The sequence below is a fragment of the Pipra filicauda genome, unplaced genomic scaffold (genome assembly GCF_003945595.2).
Source record: "Pipra filicauda isolate LSUMZ 115617 unplaced genomic scaffold, ASM394559v2 scaffold11_size5308982_pilon, whole genome shotgun sequence".
Taxonomy (NCBI): Eukaryota; Metazoa; Chordata; class Aves; order Passeriformes; family Pipridae; genus Pipra; species Pipra filicauda.
Window position 1 is genome coordinate 3,379,024 of NW_024103652.1, and position 26,416 is coordinate 3,405,439.

At 43.2% G+C, this 26,416-nt stretch overlaps 2 protein-coding genes across 2 annotated transcripts in view; one reads left to right on the forward strand and one right to left on the reverse strand.

The window, feature by feature from the left end:
* The window catches only part of EGLN3 (egl-9 family hypoxia inducible factor 3), a 29,882-nt gene extending 18,043 nt beyond the window's left edge, over positions 1 to 11,839 (reverse strand). Inside the window, exon 1 of the mRNA XM_027726835.2 lies at positions 11,125 to 11,839. Within this exon, the coding sequence (XP_027582636.1) occupies positions 11,125 to 11,481 (357 nt within the window). The 5' untranslated portion in view covers positions 11,482 to 11,839. The remainder of the gene's footprint in view (positions 1 to 11,124) is intronic.
* A 222-nt stretch (positions 11,840 to 12,061) lies between these two features.
* Positions 12,062 to 15,641, forward strand: LOC120324281. Its single transcript, XM_039386326.1, has 3 exons — positions 12,062 to 12,141; positions 12,702 to 13,442; positions 15,588 to 15,641. The coding sequence occupies exons 1-2, from the start codon at positions 12,062 to 12,064 to the stop codon at positions 13,381 to 13,383; spliced, it is 762 nt and encodes a 253-aa protein (XP_039242260.1). The 3' UTR covers positions 13,384 to 13,442; positions 15,588 to 15,641.
* The last annotated feature ends 10,775 nt before the right edge of the window (positions 15,642 to 26,416 follow it).

Genomic DNA, 26,416 nt, shown 5'->3' on the forward strand with positions numbered 1-26,416 from the left:
CTGTGTACATGTGCACATTACAACAGTTCAATCTCTTAGTTAAAGGAGATGGATGTATATGGAGTGACACACCATCTTTCCATGTAGGAAGGGAAACAAGACATTCAGATTCAAGGCAATTTCATAGTAATATAACTGTACACCTGTTCTAAGGTTAGGCAATAAAATATATTAGTAAAAAACCCAAATAAATCTTTCTAAGCGTTTTAGTGCCTCCCCTCTCTTCCACCTATACAGTTCGTACTTGCACCAGTAAGTATAGACAGAAACTCAGCAACTCTGATCAAGGCAAGCTTGCATAGACACAGACATGCACACACACAAGAAACTGAGCTCCAGCCTTACATTTGCACATCATAAAGATATTCACAAAAGCTCTCATCTCTTAAAAGAAAGTCTGGTCTTTAACCCAGATGCAGGACATCAGATTCTGGATTTGAACATGAGCTGCAGAATTCCCACTTCTCTTTTTCCACTGGTCAAGTCTCTCCCATGGATTTATGCTGCCACCACCTGACAGAAGTGACCAGCCCTAAAGGCTGCCAGCGTTGCAGCCACTGACATAGGCTTTGACCCTCCTGCTGGGGCAGTGGCCATGCCCAGGGACACAGTCATGCCTGACAGGTTCCCTGCACAGGGACACAGTCATGCCTGACAGGTTCCAGCCTGCTCACTCCTGCTGCTCTGCTTTGCTGCGGTCCCCTCCAGAACATTACCCAGCCATTCCCACAATTCACTGAACCAGCAGTCCTTGGGAGGTTTCTCAAGACCCAGCTCAGGGCTGAGTCTTAAAGTAATAATGTTCTTTGGCATTTAAGGTAGTTTTTGCAGGAAGCACAGCAACTGTTGAGCAAGGAAGGTGGTCTCTCTAGTGTGAGTTCAGGATGTTTCCTGAGGATGCAGAAAGCCTGGAGTGGTCTTTCTGGCTCATTCCCCTCCTTTTTCCTCTTCCTCTCCATAATCTTTCCTCTCTGGCTGCCAGAGTGACAAGAGCAGCATGTATTCAGAACCACCACAGGGGCAGCCAGGGTTGAGCCAAGCTGGAGGTTGGACAGGGGCTGCTCTCCCAGGATGCCAGCTGGTTGGGCAGCCAGAGGAAGAAGCAGCCCTCATCCCTCTCTCTTCCCTGGGATTGAGATGAGAGATGGTGACTGTATAGGCATGACAGGCTGTGGTAAGAACCAAGGTAAGAAATCCCTTGGTGGGGGTCCTGCAGCTGGCTTTGCTAGAGGTGTGGGGTGCAAGTACATCTCTGCAATGAGAAACACAAAGGGGAAAGGCAGGACAGATGAATGCGGGGAAGGCAGAGCTATAGGGTTACACGTGCCCATTTAGGTGTGAGGGTGAAACAGGCTTTTAGCCAAGTGCCAGCAAGAGACAAAAGTAAACTAACAAAGAAATAAAATTGTATTTGTTTCAGTTACAGAGACATCTCAGTGTAAAGAAACAAACAAACAAAATCCAAGTCAACCACGTTTTTAACCTTGCCAAGAAATTATCAGTCCAAGTGTAAGACTGGTACTGAGCCTTTAGGTCACTAGTTAAACATCAAGTTTTGCACTCAGAAATATAATAGTAAAATGCACAACTTTGACACTTCAGTGTTTGACCACCACGAAATGTTGAATTACAGCAAATTTGGCAATGAGGACCAGCATTCATAAATCCTCTCATTGCTCTTGCATGAAGAGGAAGTCTATAAAACAGTTAACCAGGCGATGACCCTTCATGCTGGCCTGCTTCACGTTAATTCAGTGGAAGTGGAAACATTGGTGAATATTGTAAAGAACAGAGTTATTGATACAACCTTGGGGACCCTGTTCTGTTTGTGCACATATGACATAGCTATGTGTCTTAACAACAGGACATGTTACAGCATCTACAGCGAAGCTTCTTTTTCCACTTCTCAGACTACTTCTACCAGGTTTCCTGTGGGAAATCAGAAGGGGAAGATGCAGTTACACAGTCATCAGCAGCAAGCACAATACCCTAAGACTGTTAACAACCAAAGAACAGGCAAGTTGAGGACTAATTGACACTTCCCTTCTCCCCCCCACTTCTTCTTCACTATCCTGGTTCTGCACTATTCTTCCTACCCACGTGGTCCAGTGAGGGGCTGTGCAAGACACTTTCTTCACCCCCTGGAGTCTCGAGGCAGTCAAGAGGCTCCATCCACTACAATGAAGGCCACTCAGAATCAGAAACATTCAGGATCACATTCTGAGTTGGAAGGGACCCAAAAGGATCATCAAGTCACACTCAAGAGAATGGCCCATATAGGGATCAAATTCACGACCTTGAAGTTATTAGCAATAAGCTCTATCCAGTTGGGGTCCTTGCACCCAAGGCTTTTCCCATTCAGGGGGGTGTTCCCCACCACGCGCTGCCTATCTCCTTGTATGTATTACTGGAATAACTGGCACTGTTAATGGTATAAGACAGGTTTGCCGCAAGACAGTCAGTTGCAAAGGTCATAAAAATCACAACTCCTATCTATTCCATCAAGTAAGGCTCCTTGCTGCCTCCCAAGAGACAATATAAAAGATGGCTTGCACTTCAAATAGAAGAAAAAAATTTATAGCAAGACCAGGAATGGCACGAGAAATCACTACAACTTTTCCTGAAGCTTTCTAAACATATTCTAGCATACTCTAAGCCAAGCACCAAAGGATATGCTTCAGGTCCCATTTATCTGAAAGAGCTTTAAAAAAAGTAGTTAAGTGAATTGCTGAACTGGGGCCAAAACTTTAAAAATATTTGTTTTACTAATTTGCATAAAAAATAACAGCGCAAGAAGACATAAGCAATGATTAATTATTATTATAACTTAGAGACAAGAAAAATGCAGACATATTTCTTGTTTGGATTTTCAGGTCCAGAAAGAAAGCACAGAAAACAGACTTCATATGAACTACATAGATACAAGACTCAAAATGGTTATCATCTTTTTTGCTACAAACTAGGATTCAATTCCCTGATGTCTGGCAAAAGACGAGGCTACCCTGCCATTTCCAACTGTCAAAGCTTTGGACAAACTGTGCTCTTTCCAGTCAGTGCAAACAGCATGCTATGCTGTACTCTTGTAATTTACACTATTAATTTTTAGGTGGATGGCTGATGGCACGAACATTTAGTAAGCCTCCGTGGAACCATTGTGGTCAGCAGAAATCTCTTGCATTACTTTATTTGCAAAAAATCAGAGCAACAAGTAACTTATTTAATCGACTGCTTTCTAATAAGTGCTTTGCATGTGGCACTAAGTTTCTTCATCTACTAATCTTATCAAAGCACAATATCAAGAGAAAAATGACTGCAGGGCAAAAAGCTCCTTTCTATCACTGAGAGATAGTAAATGCATATGTATGAGTGACAGAGAGGAAATGGGCCTTACAGCCAAGGAATCAAATCACTCACAGCAATGATCATGAGTGGTGTGCTGATGGGATGACATGCCTGTGAATAGTTTAAACAGCAGGAGACAGAGGTTTTACTTGGCATGAGCCTCCTTCATGGTCTTACTCCATCTCACTGCCTGAACAGAGACCTTGCTTTTCTGACCTACTCCCTGTCAGCTCTTTTTAAAGCAGTAAAAGGTCTAAACTAATTGCTATGTAGTGCTATGCATCAGCCAGTCTTTTGTCAAGGCCCACCACATTCTGTACCACTGCATCAGTTATTCACCTTGAAGCCCACCATAGTAGCCATCATCTGCCCTAGGCACAGATACCACAAGCAGTTTCCAAAACACTTCTTACCAAGAATTCATCTATAAATAAAACAAAACCTTTCCACAGAAGCCTAGGGAGGCTTGTGTTGCTGGCAGCTTTCTAACAATGTTATTTCAGTCTTCAGCTTTGTCACAGAAGGATTACAGTCATGATAAATTCAACCCCTTTTTCATTAATCTGAAACCAGCAACACTTACTCCTAGGCTTCCCTTCCTGATCTCCTCATTCTCTCAAGCCATCTACTGCAAGATGGGTGAGTGTTACATGGCCCGTTAGTGCCAAAGGACCACTTGCCCCTGGCCCATTACATATTGGGAAAAGGCAATCCAACTGCAAGAGGAACAGTAAAAAAAACTTTTTAAAAAGTAAACACCTCAAAATTATTTAAAAAAAAAATAAAAAAAAAAGGTTCTTTGACTTTGTAAGAGTCATCTTGAAACATTTGATAAAAGTATTAATCTCTTGCAGGTCTGTCAAGTCTATTCAACAACAATCAAAAATTCATCTAATTAAAAATACATTCATGCTTGGACATTGTGGTTTTATCTTCTCCCTCTATCTCATCCCCTTCTACACACATGTGTAAAGGACTTGCTGAAGGAGTAAAGACACTGTTGAACAACCCCATCACTGCAGGGAAAAAAAAATTAAACAGTGTGCAAGATAGAAGAGGAGGAGGGAGAAGATACTTCCATGTAATTAATCAAGCAAATTTCTCAGGAAACAACATTCAAGGTAAGGCTGTATTGAGTCACCATCCAGATAAATTTTGAAGTCAAAGAAAGAAGAGTTTACTGTGAAATCAAATAAAGACACTGGGATTCACACAGCTGGAATCCTTAATGCAAAGAAACAAGCCACTTTTACTGTGTACATCCTGCCCTGCATCAGTGTAATAAGCATCAATCTCCATTTTAACATATACTGTTATTAGCAATGAGCTGTATGTAATGGACTGAATTATCCATTAATAATTACCTTGGGAAAAGGCGTACAAATATTAATAGTAAGGACCATTAGGAAGAAATTCTTGAATGTTAGGAAGAAATTCTTCACACAAAGGGTGATTAGATATTGGAATGGGCTGCTGGAGTCACCATCCCTGGAGGTGCTTAAGGAAAGACTGAACATGGCATTTAGTGCCATGGTCTAGGGGACATGGTGGCGTTTGGTCATATGTTGGACTCGATGATCTCAGAGGTCTTTTCCAACCTGACTGATTCCATGATTCTGTGACCAACTCTCCTCCCTCTCAAAACGCAAGCTCAGCGGGACGGGGCACTGAACTCTGATTCTTGCCGTTTGCCCAGTGGTTCTCCTCAGGATAATGCACCTTGCAATGCTGCACACTCCCCCGCCAGTCCAAAGGACAAACACTCCCTGTATGCAGAGGCCTTAATGCCACCTATATTACAGTTACACTGGCATTTAATGAGCAACGAGCCCTCATACAAACATAAACTAGAAGCACATAGGCATTTAGGGCTCACAAGTAATCAAGATATTGGCAGGCATACCGGCAGGGCTACCACAAGTCTCTGGCATTAAGAGCTGACATAGTGCTGCTAGCAAGGAGTGGCACCAGAGCAGGCACTGCAACAAATAAGAAGTTACTGTGAAAAATGCACTACCAATATGGGAGACATTATGGAAAACTTCACCGCTTTGCCATCAATCTCTAACTCCAGAGTCTAGTAAGACTCGTGAAGAGTCTTTGCTGGACTGCAAAACTACAGACAATAAAAAAAATTAAGTAACCTGCCCTGATGCCACAAACACATGCACAAACTCAGGATAAACAGACCACTCTGATCTTTACATTATCTGAGAGCACTGGTTTATTTCCCTTCTCTTACAGGATTAACAGCCTTCTGCCTTCCTCTGGGACTGTGACTGTAAAGCACATAGAAGGCTCCTAGCACAGTGTAAGAAAGGTCACTAGGCAGACATACTTCTCCTCTGCAAGAGTGGGAAAGGAGGACCAAGAGAAGACACCTGGCTGCCAAAGGCTCTGGTGTAACACACACTGAAGGCAGCATGTTTTTGTCACCATGAAATAAGTCTAGCAGTGCACTACAGTCAGGTTTTTAAGAGCGATGATACATAACAGATACCAAATTCTATCTGGTTGTAACCTCCACACCCAAGTATTACCTCAAATACCATTTCATAGAGGCTCCGCATGCTTCTGAACCCACTTACAGATATGTGCCTCACTGTCAGTAAAATATTGACCCATTTCTCTAATAACCAGTCCCTGCTGAGTGAAAAACAAATCTGATTCCCCAAGTGCCTCTTTCAGAGAAGTAGTTCTTTTGAAAGTTTCAAAAGTCATTGAGAATAATTTGATGAAGAACAAAAACAAGTGCTAATATGCCCAAGTTTATACTCATCTGATTGTCAAGTAAAAATTATACATTCCTGTGTATAATTAACCAGGCTAACTAATCTTGCTTGACAAACACAGATGTAAACATCAGCTTTGACAACGAGCCAAAGCAACCACTCTAGGATCTGTGCCAATGCTGAATTCTTCAGTCTGATATCATAAAATGACTTGTCTGTTGTATTTACAGTTCCAGTGGCTCTAGACTCTGCCGGCAGCTGGCCAGAAGAACAGATTTGAACTTATCCATTATGCCAGAACATGTGCATTTGATTAAAAGAAAGAAGTTATGCATATTTTTTTCTGGATGGTGGTATTCATCGGACCTCCCATAGTAAACTAATTGCAAGGCATGTTGCTACCAAAGTATCAAAAACACTTTGTGACATATAATAAACCCGTATATTTCTATAGGCAGTATTGCTCTTCAGCCTACCATGCCTATAGTTTTCTGTTATCCTGCTCTTCAAATCTGCACCTCAAGTTAGAAAATTCAGCATTTCACGGTGTTTTAATTGCAAAGGATAGAATTCAAATGCTATAGAAGAGACCTCTTCTTTCTTCGCACATAAATGCAAAAATACCTTACCTGAGTTATCAGGGACTTTGTGAAACCACTCCTGTGACATCTCATCTACTCCTCCAATCCTCAGGAACAGAAACCTTGGTAACAACCTGCTAGGCAGACTATGTTTCAAAACCTACCTAAGAACGCCCCATCATGTGATAGGCAGAACCACCCATTCTGGTTTTCAGCAAACACTTGCTAGGCATGAAGTGCCACCACAAAAGACTAGCTTCCCCTGTGACCATCAGAGAGGGTCCAACAGGGTGAGGTGAGCAGGGTGGTTTCACAGCTACAAATAAAGGAAGCAAGTTTTCAAGAAGGTTCAAATCCCACAGGGACTTCTAAATTAACTAATCTCATATTGAAAACACTTTTTTTTTTAACTTCAGGCCAGATACGCTGAATGTGAACAGTTGTATTCTGAGCTGAAAACATCAGTCATGGGCTTCCTTTAACAACAGATCAACTCTTAAGATTACGAATTCTTGTCTTATTCTCTAACCAGCAGGACTCATTGGTATCCAGGTGCAATATGAGCTCAAGGTCCCCAATGGCAGAAACGACATAGATTTCAGCCCTTGATGGTACCCAGGAGGGTACTTGTGACTCAGAGCAGAATGTGCTGCTGTCAGGACGAGGTGCAGAGTCCATGCAGAGTGCAGTCACACCAGTTCAAAGTACCTTCCACCCCTCGCCCGTGAGGACCAACGCAGCCTATTGGCAGCACGTCAAGCACTGAGGGCAGCAGGCACTGACAGCACTGCTCTGGGACCCTGCCCACCACAGGGAAAGCTGCCCTTCACCAGCAGAGGCAAAATGAGAAAGAGGGAATAACCACAGCCTCTTAGCAGCAGATGAGCTGCCCAGCCATCACACTGCAAACACAGCTTTTAGGTTTGCACATCACCAGCCAGCCAACCTGGTTCCTACCATCCCCTGTCCCCTGTCTCCTCGCAGCAGGGACTTCCAGGGCTCCCCAGAAGCTCCTAAAAAAACAAACAAACAAAACAAAACAACAGAACAAACCAAAAAAACCACAAAAGATACCACCAAACAAACAAAATCTAGCCCACAAAACAAAAAACCTCCACCCACCACCAAAATATTTCTCAGGTCTTGAAGGAGAAATTGAAAGGGCTTCTCCTCTGGAATATTTTCCTGCCTTTAAAAAAGAGTTACTGCCCTTACTTACATATAATACGGGGGGAATTTTCCACAGGGCATCCTGTCAAGTCACCGCAAATGCCAGTTAACCCAAAGAAGAGACCTTGGGACCTTAGGAACTGGAAGCTGCAGCACAACACCCTTTCACACATGGTCCCTGGAGCATCATCTGACCCTGGGGAGCACTCCAGGTGACTGGCCTCACAGACCAAGCTGCAGCTTTTCTTCCTGGCCCCAACCACCCACCAGCTTTTCTTCAAGCAAAGCTCCAATAGAGTAGAAAGAGGTCCTCAAAATCAGAAGATTGTATTATCTTACTGGAAAACGGAGGCTCTAGTTGAGGAGAATGCAAAAGCCAGCAAGCAGTGCAAGTCTATCAACAGAAGAATCCTTTTATTATCTGGTTATTTTGATCATTTAACCATGTTTTGATCATCTAATCAGCTAATATTTTAAACTATGACTTACTCCAAAGATAGATTTTTATCACTAGTCTGCAAAGATGAAAGGTTACATTTCATTATCAGCCCTCAAATGTCAACCAACAGCTCGTAAGAATATCCAATACCCTTGTAAAATTTTCCTTCTATCCCTTCTCTTTGATGCAATCTTAACTTTCTTGAAATGCTCTTGAAATTCATTTGGAAACAGTAAAATCCTAACTGGCTCACTTCTCTCATGTAGCTACAAGGAAAGTTTCCTTTAATGGACAAAAGTTCTTCTTGTGTTCCTTTGTGTAGCTACAAAAACATGAAGCACTTCACGCTAAGTTGATAGTAATCTGACATAAGTTCATTTACCAGGCAAACCTCTCCCCCTCTTCCAACACTTAGGCTGAAGACTGAAGTCACACTATTTATTTAAAAGTATAAACCTTTAAATAATGATGGGCCAATACGAGATGGATATATTTTCATGACAAGAGGAGTTACCATGTAGCCAAAGGCTTACATTTTAAACAAATTGTTCTGGACTCTTAGCTCGTCTAATATCTGTATTCCAAAACAATAAATTACAATAGCACATGTCCCACAAAGAAGTTCTATGAAAGTTTATGGGCATCCATTTATGTGTATAATCTGTCTGATAAAAATACACTGAATTTAAATTAGGGATTTGTGTATATGCATTCACAAGACTTTAGATGATAAGCAAAATGGGAAGGTTTAATGATGGAACAGAAACGTCAGTAGATGACGTGGGAACCTGCATGCACTGTAGTAGTCAGTTGATTAGTCACAGGAATAATCTTCCTGCTGAAGACATCCAACATCTCAGTTACAGATGGCAGCTGCTATTCCAGGGCCTCACATATCCATGGTGCTTATTATTATAACAAGGGGATTGGTGACTATTAATGTCTGATAAAAATTTCTCTGCATTTAGTTTTACAAACAATATTGAGTCCCTTTCAGTCCTGGACTGCTGTGTAGCCCTTCCATGCGTTGTTCAGAGTCTGACACTTTCCACACTAAAGCACAAGCATCAAAAGTCTCTCTTTAAAGCAAGTAGCTTGGTGTCTATTTATAACACAAGTTCTGTCCTTTCTGTTATTACCATTTGTGCAAAAATGACTTCAAGAACAACACAATTCAGTTTTAAAATCATCTCCAAAACCCAAAGTCACTCAGAAAAAGACCCTTCTCCCCAGCCAGTGCCAAAAGCCTTCACTCATCCAGTTGTCTTTTTCCAAATACCTTGTAAAAAGGCTGGACAACCTCCTTTCACTCCAATCCAACTTTAAAGTAAGCCCCTATTCTTTCACCCCCTCAACACCCACTCCATTAGCCAGTAATACACTTTCAGCAATAAACAGATAAACAGAAGTCACCCAGAGAAAGGACGAAGATGACCTTAAAGGTATGCCAAAGCAGAATGGTTATTTATACCTCCTAATACCAGGCTCCCAACAGGAATAAGTGAAATCCAATCTACCCACATTTTAAACCATATCTACCCAAGCATTAACTGAAGTGATGATCAGTAATTCAGTGGAGCTAAGCATAGGAGCAATGTTTCAACCTTTTATTATTACCACCACTGAGAGGAAATGTGGGGGGGTGCATGCGCAGGTTTCAGTGTATTCCCAAGCAACTGGTAAGCATCACCATTCTGTTTTCTTCATTTTTGTGGCGGGGAAAAATAAATCTCAGTACCACTCACACATCCTCTTACTCCAGTGCAAGTAAGGACCAAAAGAAATGCCTAACTGCTCACTGTAGTCATTTTTTTAAAGTTTCATTGTTTTTTGTTTCTGGTATATCTCTGAAAGCAGTGGACATTTTGAAAATATACTATATATTACAGGAATAAATAAATGGGGATGTTTTCAGCATTCAGGACAACGAATGAACTTAGTTCCAAGCCAGTCCACTTTGCCACAGCAAAACAGACAAGTAAAAAAAAGACAAGTTATCTCAAACTAATGACATTGCAAGTGCAAATAAACTTCATTGGGAAAGAAAACAACAATACAAGTGTCCTATACCAACACAAGTGTCCTCTCCATTTCTGAGCAAAAAAGCCTAGAAAAAACAACTCTTTAAGACAAAAGTTTGCAGTGCTCAAACTGAGCATCCCTTATTTTGTGCCACATACCCAATGCAATAACGATAATCTCTTCTGCTACTGGACGATGGCATGATAGGAACCTCGAAACTACTTTGTATAATACTACCACATGGGCGCAAACAACCAAATAATCGGATCCGAGCTGGGTACGTTCGCAGGGAGGGAGGTGGAGAGCTTCCTCACCCCAGAAACATAGACAAGGCTAGACGTTTTTGGTGGGGTACGCCCCGCGCCGGTCCACCCTCTCCGCACCTGGGGCGAGCAGTAGCGAGCGGCGGGGTGCAGCGGGTCCGGCCCCACCACCGAGAAGCGGGGAGCTGCCTGCAGCCCCCTGGACGGCTGCGAAGTGATCGTCGGTGCCACACAGAGGAACAGGCAAGGGACTGACCAGGGTCCGGCAGCCGAAGAGCCCAGTGAAAACCCAGCAAGACGAGCCGCCCCTGAGCGCTTGCCTGCACCAGCGGGGCGAGGGACCCCCGCACCCGGCCGCCCGCCGGCAAGGGTGTCCCTCGGGCAGCGCACGGCGCCTCCGCCACCCGGGGCGGTGCTGCGGGACAGCCCGAGCCCACAGGCACCCACAGGCGGACAGCGCGGACGCCCGTGTTAACTTTCCAGCAGGTCCCACGAGCAGCTGCGAGGCGGGTCGGGCCGGCTGGGAGCCGGGGCGGGCGGGCGGGCAGGAGGGACGGGACCCCGGGGACCCTCACCTTGGATCGCTCTTTCACGTAGTACTTGCCGAGTCGGCTCCCGCAGTACATCACCAGCCGGTCTATCAGCGTGAGGAGAAAGTTGATGGCCTCGCAGCCCTCCTCCGTGCCCCCGATCCACTTGATCTGGTCGCCGCGGAGGTGCCGCTTGGCGACGCCGCGGCTGGGGCCGGCCAGCTGCCCGTCGGCCAGCTCCCCGTCGCGGTGCATCCGCTTCACCCGCTCCAGCACGCAGTCCCCCACCACCTCCCCCAAGAAGTTGTCCAGGTAGCAGAAGCCGATGTCGTGCAAGCAGGGCACGACGTACTCCAGGGCGATTCTCTCCAGGTCCAGCCTCATGATGTGCCCCAGCGGCATGGCGCGGCGGGGACGGGAGCGCCGGTGCCCTGCCGGCGCCCGCGTCGGGAGGCGATGCCCGCCGGGCCGCCGCCGGCTCCAGGCCGAGCCGGGCAAGGGCTCCGCCGCGACGCGGGGCCAGGCGAGGCGAGGCAAAACTTTGGCAGCGGCGGGCTCGGCTACGCACCGCGGCCCGGCGCTGCGGGAGCGGCGGTGCTGCCGGAGCCCCGCGCTGCTACTGCCGCCGCCACCGCCCCAGCAGCGTGCGGGACCGCCCTGGGGCGTGCGGGAGGGCGCGGCAGCCCCCGCCCGGCGCGCGGACGGCGGCGGCAGATGGCCCCACGCTGATTAACACGCCGGCTACGTGCGGGATGTGTGCTCGCGCCGCCGCGCGGGGGTGGAGCCGCCGGCGCGGGCCGAGCGCCCCGCCCACTCCTTGCCCGCGGCAGCGCGGGCAGCCAATCGCCTGGGGCGGGGCGGGGCCAGCCCCCGGGGAACAGGCGGCGAGGGCTCCCACACGTGCACGCGGGGGGCGTGGCCCCCGGTGCCACCTCCTCGCGGGGTGGGCGTGGCCAGCGCCATTGAGGAATTCTCGCCTTGCATGTCGGCGGGGCTGAGACCCCCCCGGCCCCACCGAGCCGTCCCGCAGGCGCCCTGGGGGACACCGCACCGCACCTCGACGTACCTCGCCGCTCCGGAGCTCTTGGACTAGTCCAAGTGAACTTTGCAAAAGCCTCCCTGGGCTTCTCCTGTCGCCTCTTACCTCCGACTGCTGCACCGGCAGTTTCAGCACCAGACAGAAGTGTCGCATTAGGCGGCAGGTACCGCTTTTCTGGGCGAGGAATGCACTCCTTTATAAAGGTTTATGTAATAAAATAACACTTCCCTGAATTATTTGCCCCAAAGGGCCCGCCAGATTGCTTGGCTCTGCTAGCAGGAAACACCTCCTGGACCGTCGGTGGCTTCGTGCCACGCCGGGACAACTGCAGTCAAACCGTGACAAACTTCATTCCTCGCTTCCAAACCAAAACTCGCCGTTCCTCCGCGTGACCCCTTGCCAGTAACACTGTCCCTGCACTGGCCGGCCACGAAATAATGTCCCGCTGTCGCTGTTCAGTCTGTGTCCGACCGAGCAGCACGCTTTCACGGCAAAACGCCTCATGAGAAAGGAAAAGTGAATAACCGCTCAGCTCCTCTCACACACGCAACATGCCCGGGATTCACTAAACAAACACACGAAGCCTCTACAGAAATCAAAACCAAAGCAAAGACACGTTGCGGAGAGACGCTGCCTGCGGCCAAGCCGGGCGGGACACCGGGCGGGACAGGGCGGACGTGCCTCACTCGGTGTCCCTGAAGTTACCGGCATCACGCCCCGCTCTAATTTCACCACCCCGCGTCCATCCGTGTGACGAGGGCATCCATTCTGCTCGGCGGCGACCTGTGCTGTCCCACGCGTTCCGCGGCACCGCGTCCCGCGGTGCCTGCACACGCGCACCCACCCCCCGCAATTCCACCGATGACAGCGCGGGCTATCAGTGCCGCCCGGGATTCCCTCAAGACGCGGCGGAGGTGTGTGCGTATCGTGTCCCGCAGGGCCCCGCGCAGAGCCCGGCACAGCGCGGGGTGACATGCGCTTCAGCTGGAACCCGGTACATTTCACCCCCTAAAAAGGCAAAATCCATGCTGGTTCTTTTCTTCCCCTTCACGTCGCGAATCCTGACGGGATTAAAAGCAGTGCGTGCTGCTGATGCTGCTCGAGTTGCAAACTCCACGTCCCGGCACATGCAGGAGCGGGTCACGTATCCCACGTTTGTTCTCCTCGAATCCAGTAGCATCTACCCCTCAGTGCACAGCACTAAGCACAGGTCTAATCCTCTAAAATTACCCCCTGACAGCTCTATCGACATCCAAGCAGTATGACATCAGATAAATTCATATGTGGTGAGATACGGACTGTGAAAGGACTTCCTTTGATTTAGGTACACACTTCACATTTAAGTGGTTTTATAACTAATAAGATACAATTCTGCATCTTATTAATCCCTTAATGCTTATCTGAAAAATCAATCAGGCATGATAGACTAAGAGCAGCTGTCATAATCAGCAAGGGATGCAAGGTTCAACTACAAAATCTCAAAGTTATGAAATTTGGATACAGTAGGAAATATTATTGCTGCTGCATTCACACTTTTTTGTCATGTAAAAGCTATTATGTGCCAAAATCCTTTGACTTCTCTTGGATTTCCCCCATTTTCTTGTTTACACACCCATTCAAGCACATACTCCTGTGCCAGAATCAGGTATTTGCAGATTCTGACCTTCTAGCCTTTCTGTCAAGTGTAATGATGCTGCCTTGACAAGTGAAGGGCTGAGAGTGATGTCTTCCAGCAGTAGCTGAAGTTGGTCATTACAGCTTTATTTTTCTCCTTTTGAGAGTTTTTAATTATGAGTTAGGCAGATCTGCACCAGAAAAAGCCACCTTAGAGAGTTAGAGATTTGTCTTAGAAAACTGAGTCCGTGGCCCTATTTGCAGAGTGAGGTTCACAGAGTTGTAAATACTTTTATTCCTCAAGCATTGATAAGTCATGCCTTCCTCGGGAGGGCATCTGCTGCCCTTTGTTTTCAAATCAGGTTTTCCGGTGGACAGTGTGCTTTGTCCCTTAAAGCATGATGTGCTTTTCACACTAGCATTTGCAGTAGCAGTCAGACTGTTACATGTGAAGATAAAACATCAGGAGAAACAAAACCAAAGAATGGTGATTTTTATTTATATTTGTTTACGAGTGCTATTTTACTTCATCTGTTTGCCCATTAGTTTGTGACAAATGTGATGATGATGAAGATGTGTGATTGAGATTGTGATTGTTTAGGTTAGAAACTCTTTCTCCATGCATACAGACTGCACCAAGCAGCAGTCTTCACATCACTATACAGGAACGAATTTGTAAACTGAGTAATCATAGCCTCTATCAGACACCTTCATCATCACCAAGGAAGGACAGATTCCTGCCTAGCCCACACACACTCTGCAAGAGCTCTCTTAATCCCCTTAAGGGTACCAAAGCTGAATCAAGAGATGCTGGGCTGCAATCTTGGTAATTCCCGAGCTAAACTATGAACTTGCCAACAAAGATGCAAAGCAGCCCTCAGCGTATGCTATCCTGTACAAGAACCACCCAGAGGAATAAAAGCCAGAGCAGGACCAGACACTGAACCTTCCCAACCACTCTACTGCTCACCAAAAAAAGCTATCATGTAGGACATACAATGTAAGTATTGCACAGGGCACAAATAAAGGCATGAAGGTGTTAAACCAGGCAATTCACAATGTCACCCACACTTTTGAACATGGACAGTTTGTCTACATTGCTGTGTATCACAGGCATGAAAGGCGTTACCACATTCAACTATATATGAGCAATCCCTCTGCCATGTGAAGCCCTGTTTATCCTTACATTGTAGAAAATTTTATTTTCCCTTCCAAAATTAATTCTCTATTTTCTTACTTTCCATTCTAGAATCTCACTTTCAAAACTTCTAAATCTGTTGCTTACACCTGCCGCTATGGCACATAGTAAAGTTCAGTAGACCAAAACAGGGCATTTAGCATGCTGGCAGAATGATTTTAAGGAGATTTGTTTCAGAGGATTAGAATAATTGATGTCAGTCAAGCTGGATACTTGTTACACACTAGTGCATTTTTCTTACAACAGAATTTACAGATGAACTGCTTCACACTTTTTTAGAGCAGTGAGTTTTAAACATTTTAAGTCTTGTTTTCAGATTTTTTCTTTTTGGAAAGCCAGACCACTTCAGTACCAAGGGCTGAACTGCAAAGGCCCCAGCAAGAGAAAGGGAAGAAGGGAAAAGTATTCTTTATATCAGTGAGAAATGGTAAAATAGTATTTTTAATACCTCATAATGCTGATGTCTCATGATCTAGTAAGGCATTAATTGAAGCCCTGCCTACAGAAACTACTTTTCTGGCAATGTTGGTATGGTTATACAACCCCTTTGGCCAAGGAAGTGTTTGTACAGGGATGGCACACCAGTGCTAGCACATCTTGCCATGCCTTCTTGAGAGGTCACTAACCCCACCTGCCTTTCCCATCCCTCTGCTGCAGGTTGCAACCTCTCCCCTGCAGGGCTGACAGAAGAGAACATGTGTTTCTGCCTCGGCCCCTTCAAAAGTGCAAAGTCCAGAGCCTTACACCCACCTTCACCGGAGACTTAGTTTTACACAGAAAAAGCTGAGGCATCAGCACCTGTACCATTCCTCTGCCTGCTGTGCACATACCAACTCCTGGCAGAGCAGTCATGTTTTGGTGTGGTCTCCTCCAACTACAGCAGCGAGACTTGACAGAGCTCCTTTGTCAGCACCCTTAATATTAGGTCATACTGAAAGCAGGCATGAGGGCAAAGGTACGTGTCATGGCTTGAGCTGATCTAGTAACTCATTCAGTGCCTTTTCCCCCACACCTCTCTTTGCACTCACTTTGGCACACTTTAAACTCCTTCACAGCCGATCCCACTTGCTAAGGTGACAAAAAAGCTATCCTGAACAAAACAACAAAGAAAGAGTCATTGTATGCCAGGTTGGAGGGTTAAGTTACCTTGAGTCAGGTCCAGTGAGATGCACTGGAAGGATGGGAATCATTGGGACTGACCCGCTTGGGCAGGAGTGAATGATCTGATAAACAAGAAGGAACACAGGTTACAGAGAAGGCTGGGCTACTCAAAAAGTTCTTTGCCACAGTCTTCACCAGCAGTCAGGCCTCCCGTGTCTCTCAGTCCATGAGCCTCTAGATGGGAGTTGGGGGAGTGAAGTCCCTCACCTTGTAAGTGAAGAGCAGGTTCGAGATCCCCTGATGATACTGAATAGGCACAAGTCTATGAGGCCTGATGAGATGCATCCCAGAGTCCTGAGGGAACTGGTTGATGGTATTGCCAAACCACTCTCCATGGTATTTGAAAAGTAATGGCTGTCAGATGAAGTCCCTGTTGATTGGAAAAAGGGAAACATCACTTCTATTTTTAAAACGGGGAGAAAGGAAGACCTGGGGAACTACAGACTGGTATCTCACCTCTGTGCCTGGTAAGATCATGGACCAGGCCCTCATGGCTGCAACGTTAAGGCACATGTAAGACTAGGAAGTGATCCAAGACAGCCAACATGGCTTCACTAAGGGCAAATCATGCCTGACTAATATGGTGGCCTTCTGTGGTGGAATGACTGCAACAGTTGACATGGGAAGACCGACTGATGCAATCTCCTTAGACTCTTGTAAGGCCTGCAACATGGTCCCAGCATGACATCCTTATCTTTAAACTGTAGAGATAAGGATTTGAAGGGACTATTCAGTGGATAAGGAATTGGATGGATGGATGCAGCTAGAGAGTTGTAGTCAATGGCTGTATGTCCAGATGGAGGCCAGTGATGAATGATGTCCCTCAGGGCTCTGTCTTGGGACTGGAGCTCTTTAAGATGGAGTGCACCCTCAGCAACTTTGCAGATGACCCAAAGCGGTACAGTTAAAACAACAGAAGGAAGATATGCCATACAGGGGAACCTGAACAAACTTGAGAAGTGGGCCCATGAGAATCTCATTAAGTTAACATGTCCAGGTGCAAGGTGATGCACCAGGGCAATCCAAGACATGAGTACAGACTGGGAGAAGAACTCACTGAGAGTAGCCCTGAGGAGAAGGGCTTGGGGGTTCTTGTGGATTAAAAGCTGGACATGAGCCAACAGTGTGCGCTAACAGCCAAGAAGGCCAACCACATCCTGGACTGCATCAAAAGAAGCGTGGCCAGCAGGTTGAGGGATGTGATTCTGCCCCTCAGGTCTGCCTCTGTGAGACCCCACCTGGAGTATTGTCTCCAGGGCTTGAGTCTTCAGCACAAGGACATGGATCTGTTAGAACAGGCCCGGAGGGGGGCCACAAAGATAATCTGAGGGATGGAGCACCTGTTTTATGAAGACAGGCTGAGAGAGCTGGCGTTTTTCATCACAGAGAAGAGAAGGCTCTGGGGCGACCTCATTGTGGCTTCCCAGAGCTTAAAGGGTGCTTATGAAAAAGAGGGAGAGGGACTTTTTACACAGGCAGATAGTGATAAGGCAAGGGAGAATAGTTTTAAACTAAAAGAGTAGAGATTTAGACTAGATGTTAGGATTTAGACTGGATGTTCAGGCACTGGCACAGGTTGCCCAGAGAAGTAGTGGATGCCCCCATCCCTGCAAGTATTTAAGGCCAGGTTGGATGGGGTTCTGAGCAATCTGATCTAGTGGGTGGCATCCTTGCCCTTTGCAGGGGGTTTGGAACTAGGTGATATTTAAGGTCCCTTCCAATCCAAGGCATTCTGTGATCTATGATAGCTCAGCCCTCACTGCCACAGTCACCTGGCCTGCACTAGGTTTCACAGTTAGTAATGTGATGAAACTTCAGGATAGGCTTTGACTCAGCTTAACATCTGCTAAAGATTCCATTGTTTGTAGTAGGCTGTGTATCTGATGCACCAGTAAGTATCTTCCGAATCCTAGTCTTGGGAAAATATAACACTATAAATGTCGTTATGGCTAAGGGACCTCAGCTAGCCTCAGCCACAATTGAGTGTTTTATCAAAGTTTTCCTAAAGCATTCTAGGTGCAAAAATGGCCTTCCTGATAGGATTAAGTGCCCTTATCTTGTGCCAGCCGTTCCTGAGGTATGCCAAATGTTAAACTTGCAGCTTTTACTGGCCTGTGGTGCATCTCTTGTAGAAGAAGAGTTGTTCGTGGCATCCTGTCAGCTGCTTGAGGAGCCATGGGGCATTCAAAACTGTCCTTCAGGCAGTTAGCAAGTGAGCAGAATGCAAGTAGAGGGAAGTTGTATAGTAAATGCAATTAATGCACAATCTGACCAATATAGCACTAGGCAGTTAATTTTATGGCTATCAAGTATCATACCACCAAGAACTTGGAAGTATGGCTATGAGGAAAAAAAGGCAGTTATTGAGACTTTCATTATGTAAACAGAAAAGTTCAATGTGGTAAGTAAATAGCGCAAATAAGGGAAAGCAGTAAACTTTGACAGTATAACATTTTTGTAAAACTAAGTTTCAATGAATTTTAAATTGTTAATATCTTTATAGAAATCTGAGTGTACAGATATTCATATATATATTTCCATGTTTTAGAGAGGTTTGTCTTACCTTTTTGACTTGGAGTGATCAGTTAAGAACTATATCTATGCAAGTACTTACGTTTGAAATTAAATAGAAAATTACCATAGATAACATTATGATTACCTTAAAACCTATTTCCATTTTAAGTAGATATTCTCCCCCAGAAACCATATAATTTGCTCCCAAGTGTATCTCAGTGTTTCTGGAATTAAACAGTAAATCCTGAGAACAGGGAAATAAGTGTGTCCCAAATGATGCATTGTAACAAAATAGAGAATCTGTCCAGGAAAACAATAAGCCACTGATCAGAAGACTGGAGCCATAGCCGCGTTAGCTGCATTGCCAAGTATTTCAAGTCAGAGATATATAACAGCCAGAAACACAAATTTTGACAGACCAGAAATCAAAGTTCTTGATATTAAAGAGATTTCTGCTGATAGAACCTGACTTTGAAATCTTTTTTATGTCTTTTCTTTCTCAAAGACATTAACTGGTCATTTAACATTAATATAGGTGAAGAATAAGAGAGCCAGAAATAAGTATCTTCTCTGGTGGTTTGCAGGTGAGTTTTCACATTTCTAGTTCTCTTCCAGCTTCCAAGGAAAACAAGAAATAAGTATGTGATGTAAACAAAAACCAAAACAAGAGGATCTTAGAGGATGGACAATTTTAGGGATCAGACTTTCCACTTTTCCTGTCGTGTTAGTTAATGAATGAGCACTAGCTTATTATCTGGATTTTATAATTAAAGCCTCCACTGTGCAATTGTCAGTACAGGCAGATTTAATTTCTGAGAAATCCCTAGCTGGCAACAAAAATTACAGTTGACTTTCAGCAGTTACTGATATGCCAGTAAATAAGAGAGTTGTCTGGGTTAGTTTGTTGTTGAGTTTTCTCTTTGAGTGTTTCTTTTTTCGGAGGGGGCTATGTTTTTAAAGTTGATGAAACAGAGACAGCAAAACACCTTATAAGGGAACAAAATCAGAATTCCGGTTCTTCTTACCTGTTTCTGATCAACATGGCTATAAAAATAGTCTTCAATATGAGCTATGATTTTGCTTTATCTTATTTCATCTCTTTGCCTTTTTATTTAGGAAGTCGTTACTGACTACTGGAAAATTTTTAAGCAGCTTAGTGAATATACATTTTAACTCTCATGCCTTGTCTCTCAAGAATTATAGTCCTCCACTCTGTCTTTAGATTAAGATATGATTCAAGTTAAACAAACAGAAAATAAGATTTTTTCAAACTGCCTGAGTGAGAAGTCAAAATATGTCTAGACTACTTAAGATAATTAAAGCTGTGTATTTCTGCCCTTTTTCCTATTCTACAAGTATTGGTGTATTTATACACATACAAAGGTGCTTTATAGTAGTATATAGGGTTTTTTGCATCAGATGGAGAATAAATCCTATAAAATATAAGGCACGTTTATATTGCTGTACTTATATCCACATCAGTACTTATACCAGTATAATTATTCAGTTAAAAAATGTAAAAAATACTGATTATCATGTTGTGTATAGCCAGGCTATAAATAATATGCTACTTCTGCCTTCCTAAATGCTTATCTGTAGCATAAAGACTTTTTCAATTGTGTTAATGAAAATATAGAACATACCTTGCTGGGTTTTTTTATTTTATTAAAAATAAAGTTGGCACTTTTGCATAAAGATCACAATAAAATATTTGGGATTTGGGTTTCTGTCATACAAAATAAATACAAATGTAAACTTTTTCTATATTGTAAGTTTGATTATTAGGAACAGATGTTCAAGGAGTTGGACGTCTTATCCTATATATAATTACTAGAGCTGTCCTCCTAATCATAGCATGCAAAACTGATCACTTACCATATCTAATTAAAGCAATTTTTCCTCCTAATGCAGAACCATGAAAGTACTGTTCCCTAAATTCTCTTCTGAATGGTTTGCTAGTAAAACACAAAAGATTTGTTTTCCTCTCTTAAATTAATTTTTCTAATAAAGCTCATCTATTTTGTAGGATGTTTGCCACATGTTACTCCAAGCAAGTACTGCCTAAGTTTTAGTTTGCATAACATATAAAATACATGTCCATAGGAAGTTATAAAATCAATAATTTATACATGTAAAGTTGTAGAACCAGCGTTAAAGCAAAGCTGCACTCAGTTTGTCCTATACACAGTTCTAACTAAACACCCTTGTGGCAGGACATAGGCTTTGATCTACCTAAAATAAGACTTTCTTTTTTTTGTAAATAAAATGTAATTAAAATCTTGACACTCATGCACTTCTGAGGATCTCATAGGTGGTTACCTCTTGTTCACACATTTGATTTTCTGATAAGCAATTTTTTTCTTTACATTTTTTGCTGCCTCAAGCACTGATAGCAAGCTATCCAGCCACAAAATAGCAACAAAAATCAATGTTATTAAGTGATTCTCATAAGTCAAAAGTGAACAGCAGAAGTTACAGTAGTTATCAATCACACTGGCACAGTTTTCAGCTGGTGTTGGCCAAATGCTACACTATTACTCCTAAACCTGAAAGTCCTTTTCCCAGTGTTTGAATAGTGTGCACAACACTTTATCATCTCTGACATGGGGCTCCAACAGTCTTTGCTGGCCAAATGACATTACCTTTCACAAACCATATGCAATTCAGCAGAAAAAAAAACACTACTCGTAATTAAAACCTGACTTTTCAAACATACTTTGTGTTTCCAACTAGCCAGTAGTCTTTCCCTAGCAAAACTTTCAAAAGGCAATGCAGAAAAGAGAATCCAAGCCTTCATGCAGTGCCTAGAAAAAGCAGGCTCTTAAAGGGATTATAAGAATTGTGGCCAAAAAAGATACTGTGCATATCTTTTCTTATAAGTGTTGAAATTATTTTTGTGGTTTACAATGGGAAAACTTAAAAGGAACTTGTGTTACAGGCACAAAATGGTGACTTAACTGATAGATAAGGGGGTTTAATGGAGAAAGGCCTTGTGGAATGACTGTCTTGCTTAATTAGTTCTAAAAGCAAAAGGACTGAAAAATATTATAATCAAAGGAGCAGACTATATATTTAATTTATATACAGTTAAAGCGTTAATGTGGTAGACAAGGCAATAATCCTACAATTCATCTTGTAGCAAAAGCAAGGATCCAGTTACTCCTAGTTCATTGTCAGAATGGATTAATTGACTTTAATTCATGTTTTTCATCATCTATCCATAGAGGCTGATGTTATTTTGTTTTTCGCTGTCTGTTTGCCTATGAAATGTTAGCATGTCAGAATGCTGATAGGTTCAAATAAAACCCTTGGACATGGTGACTATAATCTCCTTTGAAGAGGTACATTTTTGTCACCAATTTTTTTTCCATGAGGGATTTTTCGAGCTGCCTTTCCTGCACAGAAATTACAGTAATTAGATTCAGTTCAAAATGTCATTCTTCCTTAATAAACAGATCAATCTCACTTCGCAGTTCCTTCTCTGCCTTTCTGGGGATTTCCGAGTCAGAGGGTAAGTAGCTATTTACTGCCAAAAACCCAGTGGAGGTTCAATAGCAATGTCGAGGAAGTCAGGCTTGGAGATCACAGAGCAACACCAGCTTTGGGAATGTGGGTGCCCAAACCAGATGGGAGCAGCTAATATCTTCAGTGGAGATTTACCTAGATTAAGATAATTTGAGCAGATACCAGATACTTGCCAAATCCGGAGATTGGAGCAGCTAGGCATGTGTTCAAGGCTTTGTGTCTATGGTAAGTGAGATACATGAATCTACATGATTCATTCTTTAGCAATTTTCAGAGAAAAATATCTATTTTTTCTAGATATATGGAAGAAAGAGAAAAACACTTGGAGAACACCTATGACTAAGCTTGTCTCCCCATTGTGTGGTGGTGAATGGAAACTTCATCTGGGCTCTTATCTGCACTGCTGTGCTCTGAATGAACTGACATTATGATCTGAATGAATAAAAAAAAAAAACAAACAAACAAAAAAAAAACTTAAAATTGTTCATTTTCTCCCTTCCCTAAGGAAGAAAAAGGTGTTTATGTTTTGCAAAGAAAGATTTTTAGCAAACGACTGCACCCTTACTTCACTAGGAATTACTGATTATGCTTTCTGGCTTGGGACTGAGGAGTCACGTGAAGAGATCTGTGCCACATTGTATTGTAATTTGAGAGGTTGATTACACTATTTTCTTAGGCTTGATCTAGGTAAAAATCTATCCTGGGGTCCCAGGAGAGTATTTTTAAGGCATGTTATATCCCAGGAGCTACTCTGCCTTATAAGCGTAAGAACAAACTGCCTGATGAAAAGCCCATTGAAATCTTGCTTGTGATCTCAGTAAAGTCTTGGGGGAAAAAGACATTTCTTCTGGCAGAGTTATTGCTTTTCTAGAGGCCATAGTCTCAGTAGGTTATAATGTATTGATCACAGAGTGGATTGATTCATATTCATCTTTTTTTCTTGTCATTTCTCTTATAAATTCCTATGTCTTTTCAATTAAATACAGAAAAGATAAATCAACATCTTAAAGATAATCTTTAAAGTAAGTTGCTGTTTCATCAACAAGCTGTCTGAGTGTATGTGTATTATTAAATATGTGACCAGGAGTAGATGTTATTAAATGTGACCAGTACAGCATCAACGATAAGGATAGGCTGATTTTAGAGAGAAAAGTGGATCATTGCGTTAATCTATCTGGTATCAACAACACACATTTTAGTGCAAATCAACTATGCACTAAGAAGTAAAGAACATAGATAAGATGTGGTCTCTGTGTGCATGTATATTTAGATGTATAATAGCTGAACTATATACTATTTTGTGCTCTGGGATCCAGAGTGGTTTTCAAAAGGCCTTAAAGGTCAGGGAAAATAAGTTTGCTTTGTAGGGTCATGGCTGAGAAACTGTTGCAATCATGACAGAATTGTTGTTCTAAGCGCAGAAATTATGTCATGAGAATTCATTTTGCTCTAGTAGATATGTGTGTGCATCCTACCCATATCTACCTGACACTGACACGTCCTACTGACACTTTGGCATACTCTTTTCTCATAGTGCAAACCCTTCCCAGTGGGCCACATCAGAGCAGTGGAAATGGTGACTTACACTGATACAGCCCTCTGAGTGCAGGTTTTCTCACATTCCACAATCAAGAATCTGGCAAACTTTTTGAGTACTTCTGTTCATAATTCAAAGTCGCAATGATATTAAAAGGCTTTTTATATTATGAGATGCTACATTCCCCACTTCTATTCCCTGTCAATGAACATTCACTACATGATCAGTAAGGTGCAGAAAGGAAGTCATGTATTGTCTTGGACAGAAAGGCAAAGAACAAGTACAATAAATTGTCTGAAAGCCCAGCATTGGTCCATGTCCAACCCTAACACAGAGGTGGAGCTCAGAATCTTACTCAGATGCCTGAAGTTTTATTCCACAAGAAACAAAACTCAGCTAAGCATTTTATACTAATCTCTGTCAAATTACCTTGCATTCAAAGTAATGTTTACTGTACTTAGATTTTCAGTAAGCATCTCTGGCCCCTACCTTCTCAGATGATGAAAACAGGTATGAGTTAAAAGATAGGGATTCTGTCTTTTTTCCACCTCATTCACATGGTTTCAAATCATTGTCCATTTCCTTTCTGGCAAGATTTTTTTTCCAATTCTCCACTGCCTAAAACAAACAAACACCACCCAAAGCCCCAAATAGTTTCTTGAAAATGGATCATAAGGTTTCTCAAACTCACTAAAATTCTCTTTTATAACAGTTCACTAATTTCCAGCAAGCGGCTTCTTCTATCCTTACATAACACCCAGAGGCACCTAATTATTGCCAAAAGCTGAATGCAAGAACAAAACACGCTGCTTGGGGATGGCAGCATTTTCACCTCAGTGATAACAGCATACAATAACTTGTTGATCTTTTTAAAGCACATAATTCAATCCATTAATGAAAACCACTTAAGTCACATGAAGTGTATTATACAGGATTTGTATGACAAAACTAATTTTTATGTAATGCCATCATATAGAAAAATAGAGGAGTAAATTATATGTATAGATGCATATAAACCACACTTATTGATTGTGTTACATGTGGTGTGAAATGTGATGCACACATATAAGCAACTAAGGAAAAGACATGTAAGCTTACAAAAATTCAAGTTTTTAAGTAGAACAGGATTTTTTTTTCAAACTCAGTCACAGATACATAAACTTGCCTTGCGTGTGCATCAGAAACCCACCTTTTTTGTTTAGACACAGATTTGAGTAGTGGATTGTGCCATGCATGTTTCAGGTCACGCTCTGCCTGTCTTGGCACGTGATACAAGTACTGGCAAAGGCAGTATTTATTTAGGGCATGGGAAGTAGAGGCATTATCTACAGGGTAATGTTACTGGGCTATAAGGAGCTTGCCACGGCCACTGAATCCCCAGTGCAGACACACAGTGATGAGCCAGTACTGGAGAGGCAGAGGGGAAGGAGCCAGAGAGGCCGCTTGGCAGAAGCCTCTAACAACTCGCTGGAGGTAGCCACACTCAGTCCTGTGGTTTACAGCTATAGAAACCCGTTAGCATTCATGTATTTAGAGACAGTATTTCATAAGGTGCTTAACGTTTTGCTAGCACTGCACCAAAGAGAAAACAATGTGGCAAGAAAGGAAAACATTCGTCATATTATTCCACCAGCCCTTCTCAGAAGGCTGTAAAAGATATTGGTTTCATATTTTCCCAGATTGTGTCTTGTCACTTAGGGATTCCTCTTGAAAGATATTCCCTCAAGGATTCTGTCTGGAATGGTTTAACATCCTTCATTAAATACTTCATCTGCTTACCCTTCCCTATCCCTTTAGCTCAGTACTCCCAGGAGAAGTTTTACAATATGCTGATCTTGCACAGTAAGGCCTTAAATGGACTTCAAGACTCTAATTAAGGTTTAAATACATGGTTTTAAGTGGGGAAATAAAAAAACTAGGAACAATTATCTGTTCTTTGTTTTTTCAGTTCATGCATAACCTGAAGAAGTAAATTTCTGCAATATCTTACAGATATTTTACAATACCTCTGCAAAATTTCTGGTCAAGGTTTGAACCATAAGAGAAAAAAAAAAGAGCAGTGAGCATGTATTTTGTAAGCTTATGTACAGAGGCCAACAAAAACACCAACAGATACTGTCCTACAGTATGTACTGCTGCCACAAGGAGAATGGTAACTGGATTTCCCCTACAGTCTAGTATGGCCATCCTTCTGGGAATGGCAAAGAAATACTGAAAGACATGCTGTTGGATGCTATCTGGACAACGAAACACAAGACTAACTACTGTAAATAATAGCAAGGAGTACACTTGCAAGGACAGGAAATATAAGCCCAGAGCTATAGAGCTGAAGGCATGCAAATCCTTGCCACCAGCAAATGCATACATCATACTCCATCAACTCACCTCCTCCTGCTCCTCCTCTGGAGCTCTCAATTGACTTCATCATCTTACAACAATGCCTTGTTAATGAAGTTCAAGTGTTTTGTAAATCAATGTCCTTTTATTGTAAGTGATAACCATAAGAATAGATAGGAGATGAACAATAGAGAGAGTAGAGATAAGCACTGGGGTGCAGCCTTACAATCACTCCTGTATCATGATCACCTACTCTCAAAATAGTACTGTATTGCCATCCCCATCCAAAATGGCAGTACATTCACATGCTAAAAGTGAACTTCACAAATTCTATATACCAAAAATGAAACAGGAGAGGTAGTCTCATGTAGTTTTCTTGTTGAACTTAAGCCCTATTATAAGATACATCCAC